This window comes from Meriones unguiculatus, chromosome 15 (assembly GCF_030254825.1).
Source record: "Meriones unguiculatus strain TT.TT164.6M chromosome 15, Bangor_MerUng_6.1, whole genome shotgun sequence".
Classification (NCBI taxonomy): Eukaryota; Metazoa; Chordata; class Mammalia; order Rodentia; family Muridae; genus Meriones; species Meriones unguiculatus.
In genome coordinates, this window is record NC_083362.1 from 11,081,967 (window position 1) to 11,100,747 (window position 18,781).

At 41.9% G+C, this 18,781-nt stretch overlaps 1 protein-coding gene across 24 annotated transcripts in view; it reads right to left on the minus strand.

The window, feature by feature from the left end:
• The window catches only part of Dlgap1 (DLG associated protein 1), a 784,196-nt gene that overhangs the window by 214,692 nt on the left and 550,723 nt on the right, over window positions 1–18,781 (minus strand). For 11 of the 24 annotated variants that reach the window (XM_060368165.1, XM_060368163.1, XM_060368160.1 and 8 more), the window contains one exon: window positions 4,240–4,353. The exons of the other annotated variants lie outside the window; for them this stretch is intronic. In XM_060368165.1, coding sequence (XP_060224148.1) covers window positions 4,240–4,353 — 114 coding nt within the window. The remainder of the gene's footprint in view (window positions 1–4,239; window positions 4,354–18,781) is intronic. 24 annotated transcript variants of the gene reach the window in all.

The following is an 18,781-nucleotide window of genomic DNA, read 5'->3' on the forward strand; positions in this document are numbered from 1 at the left end:
CAAACTCTATTCAGCCATAGAACAGGATCAAGAGTGGGGAGCTGAGCACCTAACTCAGGCATGCCGTAACTTCCTATGCCTTCCTGCCTGCCCCCTGCTCTTATTCTGTCCCTGCTGCAAGCGGTTTTAAGTGTTTGTCTGCCAGCAGCACACGATTCAAACTCACAGACCACTGGAAGAGGCCGTAACAGACAAGCAGAGAGACAAATGACTAAGATAATCTAAGAAAGCATAGACTTGGTAGGGAAATCAGATGAGACGAGGGGATGGGGTGGCCGGCCTTAACTTGTTTCTCCCTTGTCTGGAAAGGGTGACATCCGAGAACCATAGCAGCCAGCCTTAGAAAGACCAGGGTCCAGCCAGCATAAAGTCTATAGCATAAGAACAAGCCTGGGCAATCAAAAGCCAAGCCATGAAAAGTGTGGGCCTGGGCAGAGAGCACTGAGCACAGAAGACGCCCGCGGGCAGGGCCAGTTGCATCCATCTTATGAATACATCTCACGTTTTCCTCCAGAGATGAACTCAGCCTTCCCAAAGCCCCCCTTTAACCATTGCGGCCAGAATTAGTTTCTTTCGGTGGGATCTATACATCTGGTCTGTTTTCTTAGGGGTTTGTGAGCTATAGCTCGGGGACTAAATATAGAGTCCTGTGTGTGTTTTTATTGGAAACACAGCCATGGCCGGTGATTATATCTTGCCTATGGCTGGCTTTGAGTTATAAGGGCGAAACTGTGTGGTAGTGAGAAATTGTCCACAGTGTTTGTGTGTGTGTGGGGGGGAACCTGTCTACTCTCATTCTTTGATAATGCAGACTCAAAAATAACTGAGTATGTTAAATAGAGGTATAAAGTCAGAATGGACTGTGGACACCAGGGGTTCTGAGCTATAGTTCCCCACCAGGAAGTATTCCTAAGGTGTTTGTCCTGGGCTTGTTCCTGTTCAGGCAGACAGGCTTTCCTGGTTCCCAGTGACTCTTCAAGAATGTCTCTTTGGGCTTAGACACTCTAGGGTAGGAGAACCACAGTGGGATATATATATATATGATCTTTTCTTTCTTTCTTTCTTTCTTTCTTTCTTTCTTTCTTTCTTTCTTTCTTTCTTTCTTTCTTTCTCTCTCTCTCTCTCTCTCTCCCTCCCTCCCTCCCTCCCTCCCTCCCTCCCTCCCTCCCTCCCTCCCTCCCTCCCTTCCTTTCTTCCTTCCTTCCTTTCCTTTCTTTCCTTTGAGACAGGAAAATACCAAAGGTACAAGTGTTTCTGTATAGCCTTGGCTGTCCTAGACTTGCTTTGTAGATCAGGCTGATTTCGAACTCACAGAGATCTGCCTGCCTCTGCCTCCTTGAGTGCTGGGATTACAGGCGTGCACCACCACGCCTGGCTTATTTTAAGATTTCTCAAAAGAACATTTGTCCTAAGCCCTGTGTACTTGATACATATAAGGGTTTTCCAGGCTGGTATCTGCTCAGGGGGCTCTCGCCTGCTCTTAGTCATCAATGTGAAAGAGGGCAGAATAACAAAGGTACAAGTGTCTCACTGTTTATCTATTTCCAGGGCCCAGAACAGTGCACACTTCATGAAGTTTCTGTGTAAATGTAATTGTCAACATAGCTTTCACTTACTATTGTGTAACTATTTGTATAATCACATCTCTCATTCAGTTTTATTCATCTGTAAAGTGGGAATGATAACAGTTATCTAACTAGTTCATGAATTTAAGTGCCTTATTAATGTTTTAAATACAGCCATCCATAAATATCTTGGAGAGGGCAAGGTGTCAGACCTCTTAAGATGATATACTTCTGTATATTACATATTCTAGTGCAAGCACAGACATGTGACTATGTAAACAAGCACATGCCAAAACAGAAGCATTTCTTCTACGGTAAGAACATAACACTCCTAAATTGGCCATGGGTATCAAAAAGTATTTCTCTATCTATCCATCTTGTAAGCCTTTTGGAAATGGACCATCTTTTGACATTTTTATTCCTCACCCTTAGGTTTCCCTGAATGAAGTTAAAGGAGCATCGCACCAGTCCTGGGCAATCAGAAAAAGGGGTGCTTTAAGATCTTCCACAGATGGAACCCTGGAAGGTTCTAAGTCAAAGTTACTACTTCCTTCTAGTCATCTCAAAGTTCAGAGATGTTTTGAGCCTTTTCTCTGCTCAGTTAACAAACTTCCCACTTTGACTAGATGGGTGTGCCTGCATTTACCTCTCCTTACCTTCCTAAGCTGAGATGCCTCAGTTTTCTGAATCTAAGATACCAGTGCAGACATCCTCACACCTTTTTAGACTGGTAAGAAATGAACTCTGCTGCTCTAGACTATACACTGAATCTCAGAAGTTATAAATATGTAATATATAATAATAATAATATAATATATAAAAAGATGGGTCTAAGGACCAACTTACAGCTCTTTGAAATATATATGAAAAGAACAAGAAAAGGAACTGTAAAAACAGAGCTTAATGTTCATATTTAGTCATTTGTATTCCGCACTCACCTGTGTTATGTTTCAGCAAAAACCCACATCTATATGCTCATATAATATCTATGATTCTGATAGCTAATTTGGATGGTAGTAAGAGTTATCTTTTATACTTCTTATTATAATTTGTGTCAAAGAGACTGGGGTATGGAGAGGTTAATAGCCAGTGTTGTAGAGTCCCATACTTGAGCTAGATTCCACTTTTTAGGGAGTAATTTTTATTCTATTATTGATAAATATTTTTTTTTTGGCACACAATTGTTATTCTATGATAATCTACAGAGTACACATTTCAGATTAAAAAGAATCTAACTTTATGTGGTTTTAAGATCAGCCTACGAGAAAAACAAGTTAACACACAAACCACCGTTTACATTATTTGGAATAAAGATGACAAGAGCTACTCTTTCTGACAGAGGAAGGCATGTTTGTAAGAGGCCCTGGCGAAGCATAAGAGCTTGAGGCTCTGCTTCAGCCGGCTGCTGGTCCCGAGACTCATCTGCAAGTAGGACAAGTCAGACATTCAGTGCCCATGATGGTCCAATGGCTGAGAGATGGAGCCATGTGCACATCCTTGAGAGTGGAACATCTCAGGATGGAGAGTTGGATGGTGAGGTTTGGAGTAATGAAAATGTGTGAGATTTGGGGAAATCTGAGAGCCACAAAAGGAAGGAAGACACTTAGAAAGCCCGGACAGCTGAAGTGGAGTGTATGTCTTGAAATCCACAGGGGTAGGCTGGTGCTCTTAATGGGAGGTGTGATGTGATAGTTGTGGGCACATAAGGCAGAGCATATTTCATCAGAGAGGCTGAGCAGATAGAATACAGACAACAAAGTAAGGAGAAGTAGGATTAAAGTGGTGCCATCAGTAGGCTTGTGTGTGCAAGGTGCCCACTTAGCACTGTGGACGAGAACATTTCAATGACAGCAATCAGGTAAATGGTGCTTGGCCTTGGCTGAGGAGGCAACAGAACGAGCCTTTGTGAGCTTTATGATCAAAGGTCAATTGCAGGACAAGAGCCTGTATTAATGAAAGAAGAGGTGGGGATCTGCTGTCTATAGAAAAATATAACAATTATGGAATAATCTCGGAGGCCCGGGAGCAGCACCACCCAGCAATCCTGTACGACACCCATCGCCATTTCTGTTTTGTCCTTGCAAAGCCGAGACTCAAAAGAGGTGAAATGACTTTCCAAGGTCATCATAATGAACAAGGGGTTTGCTGTCTGACACCAAAGCTTTTAACAGCATCACGCAGCCTCTGATGAATCCATCATGATCGAGCGATGAACAAATAAACTACAAAAGGGGAAAGGAAAAGCGAGAATGGTATGCACGCTCCCATTTAACTGCACTTAAAAAGTGAAATATAACTATTAAAATAATTATAAGTATTATCTTGTCATTAATTTTTTTTTAGCATTGGTAAAAGAGTGAGCACTCAAGTAGGAAGTGAGATAGCATTTGTGTCAGCTCTGTTGCTGTTGTTACCATTAATTCTCTGCATTATGGCTTGGGCAAAAGTGGTCAGTTGTCTGTGTGTGAGAAGGAGTGCGGTAAGGGGATTGGAAGGTTTCAGGACAGCCACAGCGGGAACTTTGGAGGCCTCTGAGCATCCCAGCAGTGCTTTGGCACTGGCTGGAAGGCTTGGCTGTGGAGATCAAGCTCCTGATGGCAGCTGCCCGTGGAGATGGCTGCCGTGCGTGCCGGCCTTCTAAGCACTTTTAGTGGCTCTCAGATTCCCTACTCACTCTGCTCCTCCGCATCTTCTTTGCAGCTGGGAGAACTGCTTTTCTGCTCCACACAGCTTTCACCTTGACAAATACGACTTGGCTTAAGTGTCCCTGTAGCCTTTTTAGCTTGCTCTTCTCATAGCAAAAGCGGCAGAAGGAAAAAGAGAGCAGGAATAGGAAAATTACAATGACATGACATGCACATCCTTAGGATGTCCCTATGACTGTCCTTATGCATATAGGATTTGATCTCCCTAGCAACCACCCTTTGCCACTCCCTTGGAAGCCCAAGGCTGGAGTGCAGCTGAATTTGGTTCCAATGACTTACAGTTACCTTTTAAAGGACAAGCATGAATACCCACCTTGTGTAAAATAGGCGTTATACCCCCTGTCAAAGCCCCCTCTAAATGTTTTGAAATCCTCTTGAAAGAAGAGAGCTTTGTAAGCAACGATATGTTGACTGAGTGACTCTGTGAGATGATTTTTGCCCACAAACATTTATACTTGTCTTTTGGGGGCCTGACACCATAAAAAGTACTGGGTAAACATGTCCAAAGCATTTTATAAGACAGAGGCTCTGGCTCAACTGAATTCACAAGTTTTAAGTGGATCAGGAGACTTGGAGTTGGATGAATGGGAAGATAAAAAAATACACTTAAACCATGTCAAACTGAGTTGGTGCAGCTGAATTACCCGTTGTTGGAGCTTGTTCCAACCTGCCCTGTTTCCTAGTGGATGAAACGTTGTATTTGTGGGAGTACTCAAAGGCTCTTACATCAGCACTTGCCTTTGGGGGATGCTGGGAAGTGTTATGAAGGAGTCAGCTGACGCAAGAAGGGAACTAGTAGGCAGAGATTTTGTGACATCACATCAGGAAATAGTAGGTGAGACACTGGGTTCCCGTTGGCTATACAAAGGGGCAGGAAGATAAGTGAATAGATCTATATATCTATATATGTATATACACATAACATTTTAAAGAATTTATTTATTTTTATTTCATATATTTGGGTGTTTTGTCTGCATGTATGTCTTTGACCTCCTTGTTTTCTGGGTGCCTGTAGAGTAAGTGGGTGAGTGGGAATTGAACCTGGGTCCTCTGGAATAGCCAGTGTTTTTCACCACTGAGCCATCTCTCCAGGCCCTGGAAAAGGAATATTTATGAGTGGTCCACCCTAGTACTTTGACTAGAAAGGACACTGAGAGAGTTTGCTCTCTAAACCCCACTGCTGGCTTTAGTGGTCACGTCACACTGGTTTTGTTTTGGGGAAACGTCCTCCTTTATTTGGGACTCATGTATTTTCAGATTGGTTTGGAATTCATGCTAAGCCCGTTTGTATGCTGCTTTGCTCATTGTTCTTTGCTTCACTGCACTGCTGTGCAGCTGTGTGTGTGTTCAGTGCATGAGGTTCTTGGGACATTTATTTGGAATCCCGGGCAAAAGTGTTTTCTCTTTCATTGAGTAATGCAAGAGAGAAGCAGGTAGCCCTAAGCCCTGTACATAGCCATTTTATAGCCACAAATATACAGGCATTTTCTAGTATACTACTAACTCTATGTTACTATCAATCCCATTGCCAGAATGAGAATGTTGAGACTTTGCGGTATCAAGTGATGTAAATTAAATGTCATCTATGACGGTCAGTCATATTTCTACAACCTCATTTCTTTTACAGGCCCATGAGATCCTGACCTTCACTTCAGCAATTTTTCATTAATCATGAGACTCAGGAATTAAATTTTCAGGATATAGTTTGAAATACCTTTTTTTTTTTTTTTTTTTTTTTTTTTTTTTTTTTTAAAAAAACAAACAAACTGAAAACTCTGACAATTCAGAAGATTAAGTTCTTGGGAGACCCAAAGAGCTTGAAGTAGCAGACACAGAACACACCTCACCCAGGAGCTATAACTAGCTTCAAGATGTAGCAAAAGAAAGGAAAGAAAAACCCCAAACAATTTAAAAGAGTTCAAAATCAACAGCCCCAAGGTTTGTCTGTGGCAGACAAACTCGTTTCCACCAGATACATAAGAGGATGATTTGGAGCCCTTAGTAATTTTCATTAAGCTGTTTGCTTTTGGGTCCACGAAGGCACAGCCGTTGGCTCAGAATGGCCAAGGTGAGCATTGAGTTCTTCCATCACCGCTATAGTCAGTGGTGGACTATTGTCTCTCCACCACGCTGTGTGTGCCTTTTAAGTATAAGTCCTAGTTCCAAAATGCCGCTCTCTGAGGAGAGCTAGAATTCTCAGCTGGGTGTTGAGAAGCAGAGATGGAGCCGGGTCAGTGGTCTTCCTGCGGGGGGGTTCTGCAGGAACCCCAAAAGGGACATGACATTCACCAAGAGCAAACCACGCCGTTTGCTAAAATCCCACAAACCACTCAGCCAGCCTGTCAGTTGTCTAGTTTGTAAGGCTGTGGTTCTATTTCTTTGCAACAGGAAGCCTGAGAAACACGGGATGAACAAATAGTACAGTTATTTTAAAATGCTTATGAATATAGATGTTTCCTCTTAGAATGGAAAGTCTGATAATCTTGTTAAAATGGTACAAGTTTAGCCCATAAAGCAATCATCCCATTCACTAAATAGTTAAACATAAAATTTGAAATAAATTTCAGAGCATATTTTCCCTTTAGAGTACTTTTATTAATTTCAAAATACTGCTTCTCAAACGAGTCTATGGCTAATTATGCTCGTCAATCATGGAATTAACCTTTGACATCTACAGACAAGTGAATGGAGGGAAATGTAACGCATTTACGAAGGTGTGCATTCTTGCACTTCTTCACCATTCACTGATTGCTATGTCCGTGTCTCTTGGTGCTTTTACTCTTTTCCAGTGGAGAGTCACAGCACCCAGAGGTACCCGCATGTAAGTGGACCATGGTGGAATTTTCCTTCTCTACCAACGAAACACCATGAAGCCACACAAATCCCGTTCTTGATATCTAAACAGGATAGAGTCACACTTTGTACCTTCATGTACATAGGTGAGACAAAATTGCACTTTAAAGATTGCACAGTGACATTTTCTCTTGAGGAGCTGAACCTTGCTCTATTCCATCGTGCTTCCTTTAGAAAGCAACATGTCTATAACAGGTATGTGCACAGATGGCCTGCCAAGTAGCTATTTTTATCAGTATTTTATCAGGCTGTTGTAGAGGCCGTGGCTGAGGCTTTGAATAGGGGCAGACATATTCTAGCTTAAAGACTCCTTTACTTTTTCTACTTGGGATTGACTAAAGGGAAACAAGGGTAGAATTGGAGATGACACATCTGATGAAGAGCCAGGGGGCTGTGGTGGGGAGAGGAGAGAATTCTTAATGATGATTAGGTGTGAACACTTTGGATGACCCCAATGCTTGTGGCCTGACTGACTGCAAGGACTGGATTACTATTGGCTGGAATGAGGAAGCCCAAGAGGAGCAGATTAGGGTTGGAAGAGTCAGTCCGCACTCTAAGTCAACACACACACTGCAGGGAAGGCTGAACATTGGTGCCCACTGTGGTGCTGTTCACAACAGCCAAGTTATCCTAGGCATCAGCCGAGGTGTCCACTGGATGAATGGATACAAAGAAAGGAGTACCTGTACACAATGAAGTCTAATGCACACAGAGAAGAGTGAAATTATGCTGTTTGCTAAAAAATAGATCAAGTAATGATCATCATATTAAGTCAGAGAGCAAGATCCAGAAAGAAAAAAATAGTCCATCTTTTCTCTCATCTGCAGATTCTACATTTTACATCAAAACATAAAATCCTATATATGTACACAAGGGAGAGACTAGTCTAAAGAGATTGACCAGTGGGGAAGTGGGGCGAAAGGAGATGGTAGATCTCGGGGATGACTGTGGTCGAGATACATCATATACTGGAGAAATCCTTTCTTAACGAAGACAGCACCATTTAGAGTGGATAGGCACAAACGGAAAACAGACGGGCATGCTTGGCACATGCCTGGGAGACATCCAAGAAGAGAAGCTGAGAGGGAATCTGGACATCTGCACGCGGCAGGCCATCAATCCGGGCGGGAAAACCATGTGGGTGTGCACGTGGCACTTACATATCTGATTGTGAATGATACTAACGGCGAATGGCTCTTAGTAGGATAGAGAAGTGGCCCAAACACTATGAACAACTCCGCTTCCCTTCCATCTTTGGAGGAAGGAACCAAGAAACAGCGAGAATGGGGGTGCAGAGACGGCAAGGCAATCTTGGTCCTGGTAGCTGAGCAAGGAAAGGTGCTTAAAGATGGAGGACGAACTGCTCCACCCTGCCCCAGCCTTCTGGGATGCTAGAATAGCAACATTCATCTCAGCTCTTAGTCACTCTTTGCTTCATACAAGAGACTGCTTGCCATTAATTAGCTTCCTTTTCTCAGTGGGAAGTGGCAGCTGAGAGTGCTGCTTTTGTTTTCTTCTTTTTCTCTCTTCAAACTCTTTGACTACTTTCCGCAATGAAGAGTGCATCCTTCTTTGGAAACCCAGTGCCCCCCACACACACGAAAGAAGGAAGAAATACTTAACCTTCTGGCTCCCCACAAACTCTATCTTCTTTTCTATTCTCTCCCATTGTCTTCTACTTAATTAGAAATAATGTTGTTCCTGACCCACTAAATTGATTTCACTAACTGCTAATTCGTCATGACCAGAGTATTGGAAAACAGCTTTTCACAGCAACACGGCAGGGTCTTGGCCAACTTCATCATTAGTCAGAAAGATAATATTACTCATCTTTACTTTTCCCAGTGAACCTTATGCAAAATCAGTGCTTTCCACATACCTATTGAATGAATAGCTTTGAGACCCTAAAGTCACGCTTCTTGAATTGAGCTCTATGGATTGTGTTGCCTTTACTTTATTGATTGTACCCTGTGTAGAAGACAGTTCCCTCAATGCTCTTTGTCTACAGAAGATTTGAATCTCTTTAAATAGCTACTGCAAGAGGCAGAGAAGCCCACCCTCTGGGTGATACCCACTAGCTGGGTTACGGCTACTACATGCAAAGCTAGACAGCTCTGCAGGCCTTTGTATGTTCTTGCACATTAACGTTTTGGGGTCTGGCCCAGGGCATAAAGGCACCTGCCACCAAGCCTGAGGAGCTGAGTTCAATCCCTGAGACGCACGTGATGGCAGGAGAGAACTGACTCCTGAAAATTATCCTATGATTTCCACATGCCATATGGAAATTCCCCCCTAAATAAATGCAATAAAGTTTAAAAAAGGTAAAAATCAAACCAATAAAGCCACCCCCTTAGCCATCCTATAGTCTAAAAGAAAAGATCTCAATATTTTGGAACAATCTTATTTTTTTTTTCAATCTTATTTTTAATATTGTAATTTACACGGTATTTCATGTCAAGATGAGATGTCTGTCACCTTCAGAACAGAAGGGAAAGTTTCTAACAATTATCTGCAATTTGAAACAAATGATCTGGAGAAAATTATGAGTACCAATGTGTCTTAGAATTTTAAAACATCGGATTAGAGGTGACATGTGATTCACCTACACACGCCACTCATAAATCTTTACAATGAAAGCCTGGCCCGTAGTGAGTCTTCAGTAAGTGTGGAATGGAATGAACTGCTTCATGCAGAACACACACACAGGGACACGAGGAAAGGGAGTGTCCTGCTGCCATGTAACTCTTCCTCATGCAGCTCACCACTTACAGGAAGAAATACTCTACAGCGAAGACTGCAGATTTTGAAATCAGATGGCACAAATCTTCTGGTCAGATATGTGATTTTTTGATTTAATTACATGACCATCTTCTAACTTCAGGCTTACAAATATAAAATGAGAATGTTGAGACTTACAGGGATATTACTGTAAGGATAAAGACATTATGAATATAAAATAACTTAGATAATAATAATAATATACAGAACATGCCTGTTAAATATTACAGAGACACATCCGCCAAATTAAAGTTTGTAGGGTTTTCTGGGGATGGGGGGAACTTGCTCCAGAAGGCATTTTTGTGTGAAAATCATGCTGTAAGGGATCGATAGTCAAATCTCCTTTGTACCCAGCGCCTGGCAGATTGCCCGGCCAGCCAAATTCATTAACAGTTTTTCTTTACTTCTTGTTAACAAACAGGAAAACGTGGAAGTGAACTGAAGCATCGTGCCAGACGGAATGGAGAGAACTAATCCGAGAGCCTAACTTTCCTTCAAAACCTTTTTCCTCGAAGACCAGAAATTCATAATGCCCCAGCCCAATAAAATAAATACAGAGATAATCTACAGAAATCAAGATTTACTAAGAACTTGGAGCACTGCTTATAAAATATGGATTGTATTGTTTAAACTCCATTTGCTTAGAGGTCCTCCTTACCCACTCATCTAAGAGCAGCCTGAGAGGAAAGACGGTGTTTGTTTTCATAGACGCTGTCACTCATACCTGCGATCTCAGTTCCAAGGTGAGAGGCCCATAGAGCGAAATAAAAGCGCTCATGCTTAACTTCCTCTGCTGGGTTAGAACTAATTTATTAACCAACCGAGAAGTGACATATAGGAACTTTTAATCCTGGATTTTCCTCTATCAACAATGGGGAAGAAACTTGGCATCCAAAGTGGGCGGGTAGCAGGGACTTCAGCAGATCATGTTTCTGCATGGAGGAGCTGATATGTGCCCATGTGTGTGTATGTAAAGGGAGGAGGGCAGCATTCAAAGGAGAGGTATTGGGAGCATCCAAGAAATTGCATGCTTGTTTCCATGGCGACCTTCAGGGACCCACAGCTACATCTCACAAAAGGGCCAACTGATCAGGCACCAGGTCTGAGTAGGCCCAGTGAGTAAAACTAAAAACTGTCACCTCAACCAGGGTATTTCAAGGTACATTTTGCTTATCATCAACCCTTTGACATATTCTGTAGAAGAGGTTTCCAAGGACTGGAGATGCTGAGTATGGGATTGCTTGCTTCGTGCCGAGTCCAGGACATTTGCTGATAGGAGTGAGAGCATGGCACCCAGTCTCAGAAGCCTTGTTGTATCCTTCATGTGACTACAAGTATTCACGCCACCCCACAGTAAGCGTCAGCTTCAGCAATTACAAATGAAGATGCCGGGGCAAAGAATGTAACTAAAGTTGACATGGCTAGTAAGCAGTAGGATTTAGTCAGAATTCGTATATCCTTTTGGGGCTAGTGCATTTTACACATAGCCACCCACACCTCAGTGGGTTATCTAATCGCTAAACTCCACAAAGAGAGAAGAAATCAATTCATCTATACTAATACTTTCAACAGTCTGGGAAATAAATGGCTTTGATCTCTCTACATAGATATACAAGAAAAAGAATCACCACCAAACCCAGTGTTGGGATCCTAGAATGTGTGTCGTCTGTGCCAGTATCTGTATTTTCCAAGCTATTAGTGTAAATGAAACAGCGTTATATAGGCAAGGAAGTTATATAGGCAAGTAAGTATGAGCATGCTAATACTCATTTAGTATTTGTGTGTGTATGTGTGTGTTTGTATGTGATACATGCAAATATTCATGTGTGTGCATGCGTGTATGTAGGCTGGGGGTTGATGTCAGATGTCTTCTTTTGTTCTCCAGCCTAGATTTTGAGCCAGGGTCTCTCTGTGAGCCTGGAGTTTACCTGTTCTGACTTGGTAAGTCTAGTTTGCTAGCAAGTTTCAGCCATCCCCCTGTTTCTGTCTCTTCACTGATAGGAATATCAGTATGTTTGGGTTTTTCCACAGATGCTGGCAATCTGAACCCGGCCTCTCAGACTTGTTACTGCAGGTACTTCATTTGCAAGCAACCTTCCCAGCCCTGTGCCAACATTTTGATGGCAAAAATGACAACGCAAGAAGGGCCAGTTTATGTTTAAAAATTATTCCCTTTGGATGTGAAACTAGACAGGATCCTTGCTAGTTGGACACGCATGCTTTTACTTCTCTCTTTAAAAAACCCAGTTCTCTTTCTCTCTCTCACACACGAATCCACAGCACATTTTGTAAACAACAGTTTACAAATGAGCTAACCTACAGAGAGCAAAAGCACAGGTACACTTCACAAGAGAAAGGCTTTGTCTTTTTTTCCCTTTATCTTTTGCTAATGAGTCATACTGGCCATACCAGAGCTCTTCAGATATCCCTGCCACCTCCCAGTGGCAGCACTGGCTCCCTGCAGTCCATACACTTCACTGCAGAGACAGGTGGGCTCTTAGCTTCCCATGCATGTTAGCAAGTGTTTGCTTAGAGTAAAGGTCTATGGATTAGCAGAGAAGTATTAAGTTTCCAAAAGGGAATATTTTAGGATGTGATAATGGAATTATGGAAGTCTTTTTTTTTTTTTTTTTTTAGTTAGAATTAGACAATCATCCAGAAAAATACATTTGAGGGGCTGGGAGTTTGGCTCTGGGGTAGAACCCAGAGTTTGACTCCCCAGACACCTGTTTTCTCATGAAATGTCGACAGAAAACAATTATTTCTAAGGAGCTATGTCCTAAATAATATACACACAAAAGCCAAGTTGTTTCTTAGTTTCTGTACAAGGAAGACAAATTTCTCAGCGTAATTGCAAGAGCTCTGAAACACAGGGCCTACTGGGGTCTGAGGGGCAGACATGGAAGCAGCTTCTTCCTTCCCAGAGGGCAGCAGGATCTGACAGATGGCAGTTGATTTTCTTAAAAAAAAAATACTTGAATTGAAATATTTTCTCATACAATAATAATAAAAAAACCAAACACACAAACACAAAATCAGAAACAGTAATATACAAGTAAAAGGCTACAAAGACAAAAAAAAAAAAAAAAAAAAAAATTAATGCCCAAGCAAAATAAATGGGACAAAATGTCTACAGAAATCCCAGAGTTTGTCTGTTTTAGCATCTGCTGCTGGCCATGGGGCCTTACCTCAAGTGTGGTTTGTATACCCAGTGAGGCTCCGTTAGAGAAAACTGTCATTATAGTGGAGTCAAAATTTCCAGTGAATGAAGACATGGATTTGTCTCGTGTTTATGAGGCCACATTTTCTTTTGTTCTAACACAGTAACCAGAGGGAGAAAGACAAACTTTTTGTGGGAGGTGTATGAATACCAAGAAGTAGTTAAATGAAAAGCTTCTAGCACACGTGATCAATAAGAGTCGATGGAAACTGGGACACCTGACCTGATTCTTGCGTGAAACATTATCACAGGCTCATCCAGGAGGATTTAGTCTAGATGTAACTGTAATGCACCTCCTAATTTTAACAAAGATGTGGACCACAAAAGACAGCATGTCTTAGTGCTAAGAGTCTACTCTTGCATGAACCCGAGCAACAAGATAAAACAATCCATTTCTAAAGGCGCTGATGATAAAAAAAAAAAAATGATGGAAAGGCTGAATATATAAAAATGATTTTGGCAATTTGTCTAAATGATTAAGTGGTTAAGAGATTTGTTTACAAGATGATTAAGTGGTTAAAATATTTATTTATGAGATAATCTGTCATAGCACTTCTTTTTTTCTAATTTTAAAATTTTTAAATATATTGTTAATTAAAATATAATTATGTATTTTTCTTCTTTCCTTTTCTCCCCTTCAGCCCTTCCCATGTGGTCCTTTTCCAACCCCCATCAGGTCCACTGATCTCAAACTGATAGCCTCTTTTTTATTTACTACTGTTTTACACACACACACACACACGCATACACACAATGTATTTGAATATATTCAAATATTCACATAAATATGCATATATGACATAGGTAGACATGGGAGTGCAAAGACATAAGTGTCTGTATATGCAGACATGCACTGTCTTCCATGTTAACCAGGTGGGATTGTGTATCACACATGCCCAGCCCTTGGCCTTTCTCACTCAGTAGCCTGAACTGACCATTGTCGCGTGTTAGAGTATTTCAACCCACCTCATAAAGTTAGGAGCTCTTGATTGTGTGGTGGAGTTCATTCATTTAACAAACCTTTACTGCCCATTTAGGGCGTGCTGAGCACACACCCAGGTAACGGGAACACAGAGCCAGGCAAAACAAAGTCCCAGATCTCACACAGAAGCCCCCTGCTACCTCACACTAAAGGAGGAGTGCGGAAGCCACACACGCAGGGGCACCACACGCCGTCATGGATTGTCCTGAAGGAAGAAAACCCCATGACAAATCCCTAGACAACCAGTGACTTCCGAGAGGGAGGATCAGTCACTACCAGGGATGAGGCCCCTGACTGGTTACCCAGGACAAAGTGGTCAGCTCTGAAGCCACATACAGACAACCGAAAATGGGCACATCAGGCTACATTTCCGTACTTGTACATATATATGTACACACACGTACACACACACACACACACACACACACACACTCAGCCATACGTATAGAACATATCGGGAAGAAATGCTACTGTTGGGATGGAGCAGAGTGCAGGTGGGAGGTTTTTTTAACGTGCATCTCTCTGTGATTTCTTACTGTTTGATTTTTTCACAATTAGCATGCACAACTTTTATTAAAAAATGAATTACATGGAAAAACTCTCAACTTATAGTTCCTGTCAGTCTGTTGACTTAGCATTCATGCTGTCTTCATGTAGTCTCAGCCCAGAGGTAAAAACCCCATTATGTTCAAAGAGCTAAGGAAAGTTTGGGTTTTCACAGGACACTGAGAATGGAGAGCGAGAAACTGACTCTTAAGAGAATCAGTGTTAGAGAATGTACTTTGCGTCCCAATATCTACGGCTAGAATTCTACATCCAAAGCAAGGAACATTACATGTGACTGAACGCAAGAACCCACAGGCTGTATGGCAGTCTGGACCACTTATTTTCAATGAGATAAAACAGCTTATTTAAACTTTGAATTTCCCTATTGGGTTCAGACGATTCAGCTGTTTACCCAGCAGCACCCTGCTTAAAAATAGATGGCATGACATTTGTGGGTGCTTTAAAAAAGTACCCATTGGAAAGAGGAGCAGAGCGTGCCACATTTCTCATTTCTATTATGTAAGAGTGGCAAATTGTTATGAAATAGAGGCTTCATAGATAACAGTCTTCCTCCCAACAGGTAAAGGACAGATCTCGGGAGCCAATGGCATCTGCCGAGGGCTTGCCCGCTGAGTATCACAACTTGGTGATTATAATTAACGTAATGGAAATCCACTAGTAGTATGTGGAGATTATTTTCTTTGGTCGTCCTCCTTGTTACAGGATTTCTACCCATCACTTTATAAACTACTTACCGAGAGTCTGCTACGTAGTAAGCACTGGAGTATGAAACTGAATCTCAAGGTGATGCTGAGTTTTATTTTAACTTATTTTACGAACCTGTGTAGTTAAGAACATTTGTACCAATCTGCCAAAAATAGGATAAGATTAATAGTGACCGTAAGCCCATTGTCACATAATACCATAGGAAACCAGGACAAGAATTAAAATATGTTGAACTCACGGTGTGTTGTCATCAGATAATCAAACTGGTAGATATACAGGAATCTGAAATATTGAAATGGCAGTTCCAGCCCAGTAGCACTGCTGATGACCAAGGGCAGGGCCAGGAGGAAATGAAACCCAAAGCGCTGCTTTCCAACCCAGCACAACACACCTATCTTACCATCTTACTGATTTTATTTATTAAAAAGGTATACTTTATGGGAAAATTTCATTTTCTGGGTGATATGAAGGAGGAAATCAGGTCTGTGCCACGAACCTGATGTGGCCTTCCCCGGGGCAATGTTTTTATCTCCATTTTTATCAGCGTTTTCTGAGTACCCGACAAAGGTTACAGGGTTAGATCCATCTTCCTTCATCAAGTATGCTCCTTGCCCTAGGAACTGTCACTCACATACGGGTGGACAGACGGGCCCATTTTGGAGAAAGCGAACTGTTTGTCCTTCCTGGTCTATGACTTGATTTACCACCTGCTTCTTCCTGAGGGGGCCTGGTTACCCAAGGCCATCTCAGTGAGCGGCCAGGTTCAGGGAAGAAAGCCCTCAATAGCTCCTTTTTTCCATTCCCCTCTAGAATTTACCTCACAGAGGCGCCTAAGTGGCCTCCTGCCTGACGCGTTGTTTCATCACTCCTGTTTTCCTTTTCTGAGATTCTGTAAATGCGTTTTAATGGTCTGGGTGCCCCCATTAAGAGCAGGGATTTTGTGTTTTCTTTTCAATCGCCTGGTCTACTTTTGAGCACCCTGTGGCATTTTGCAAAAGTGATAAATACTAATGATGAACAACCTAGCAGGCTCTTGGGTCCCTGGGGCTCCAGGAGGACTCAGAGTGAGGAGGAGAACAAAACCGTTTCGAACACAAAGGCAAGATGCAGCCAAACTCTCATTAGATCCAGCTGTTAGACGTGAACACGTGTGCTAGTCAAATAATGCAGGAATTTGGTGTCCTGGAGCCAAGTGTGAGGAACAGGCTTCGAAGATGTGTTTCCAGCTTCTTTCCAATTTGGGTGTTAAGATGGGATTTTGAAATCCAAGCGTATGTCATTTTATTTCTTCTCCTCTTATGTTTGAACCTGCATTTGGGATAAATTAGACCTCTACCCTCAATAACCTAGCCTGTTTATTTTCTATACACATACATTTATTTGACTAGTTCAAAATTCATTTTCACTTAGAGATGTGAAGGTTCTTGGCTGTTTTCTCTTAGCACTGTATCTAGTCCTACATTTCATGACTCAGGTATTAATCTTGGCAAGTGATGGATACAACTTTTCCTGCAATTTATACAAATGTACCCTCATTTTAATAAAGATTTCAAAATTATTGAACTATAAAAAGACTAGAAATAACTGATAATTTTATTTTCACTTTGGGTGTTCTTTTGGGACAGTACTCTGGACTTAGGAAAGTCATAGAGTGGGATAAAGGCAATCTTATTAATGAGGCATGTCATTTTCATATTGTTTATTTTTGTGATGAAGCCAAAATAGTTACATCTACATATAAAGTTTGAATTGAACATAACAAATTTATGTTTCCAAAAAAAAAAAAAAATTGGGAAACTTCAGTCCCTTTTGTCATGTTTTCTTCTCAGCAGGTTAGGTTGCCGGAAGGACTTATTTTCTTTAGACACTGACGGGGTGCCATGAACCTTGTTATTTTCCTCATCTTGCGATAACTGTGACTACACTGAGTTCATCCACATTGTTCGGAGTCCCTCCGGTGTGCCAAGGAGGCGTGAGCAGAAGACACAGTGTTCACGGAATCCTTTTGTCCACCGAAAGAAGAGGTGGAATTACTGCAGAGCAAGGGAGCAACAGTATGCAAATGCACTAGAAACTGATGAAAATCAAGACAAGTTTAAAGCATTGGCAGAGAAGCTAGTTCAAAGTCTTCCTTGACTTGAGACTTGAAAGATGGGCAAAGTGTCGCCTGCTAAGTAAAGGAAGAAAGGGTGTACCAGAAAATGAAAGAGCATGTGCAGACAGGAACTTGTGTATTTCCAGCACAATATGCAAACTGTATATGTTACATGGAGAACACATAGGAAGCAAAGGCCACTTCAGACCATTGGAGCCTTGACAGTCCTGCTAGATTGCATGGAAATTATTCAGACCTGTGCTAACAACAGTCTTAACATAGTTGAAATACCTAAAAGGTATTTTTCTTTTTTAACTTTTATTTTAATTTATTACAATTCACTTTATATCCCGATTGTAGCTCCCTTCCTCATCTTCTCCTGGTCCTAACCTCCCTCCCCTGCTCCCCTCGTCCACTGAATTTGGGGAGTCCTCCTTCCCTACTATCTGATCCCAGCTTATCAAATTTCATCAGGACTGCCTGGATCCTCTTCCTCTGTGGCTTGGTAAGTCCACCTCACCAGGGGGAGGTGATCAAAGAGCAGGCAACTGAGCTCATGTCAGGGACAGCCCCTGCTCCCCTTATTAGGGACTTACTCCGAGACTGAGCTGCCTATGGACTACATCTGAACAGTGGGTCTAGGTCCTCTCCATGCATGGTCCTTGGTTGATGCATCAGTCTCTGCAAGCATCCAGATTTTTTGGCTTTTTTTGGTCTCCTTGTGGAGCCCCTGTCCCCTCTGAGTCTGAACTCCCCCTTCTTCTATAAGACTCCCCTCACTCTACCCGAAGTTTGGCTGTGAGTCTCTGCATCTGCTTTGATCCCCTGATGGGGGGGGGGGGTTTCAGAGGACATCTGTGGTAGGCTTCCATCCTGTTTCCTCTCTTCCACTGCTTCCTGTGCCTATCCAGTTTGCCCTTCTGATGAGAATCAAGCATCCTCCCTAGAGTCCTCCTTGTCATTTAGCTTCTTTAGGTCTGTAGATTTTAGTATGTTTATCCTATATTATATGTCCAATATCCACTTATCAAATGAGTATGTACCAAAGGTGTCTTTCTGCTTCTGGGTTACATCACTCAGGATGATCTTTTCTAGTTCCATCCATTTGCCTGCAAATTTCATGATTTTCTTGTATTTAATAACTGAGAAGTATTCCATGTGTAAATGTACCACAATTTCTGTATCTGTTCCTCAGCTGAGGGACATCTAGGTTGTTTCCAAATTCTGGCTATTACGAATAAAGCTGCTATGAACATAGTTGAGCAAATGTCCTTGTTGTATGGTGGAGTATCTTTTGGGTATACGCCCAGG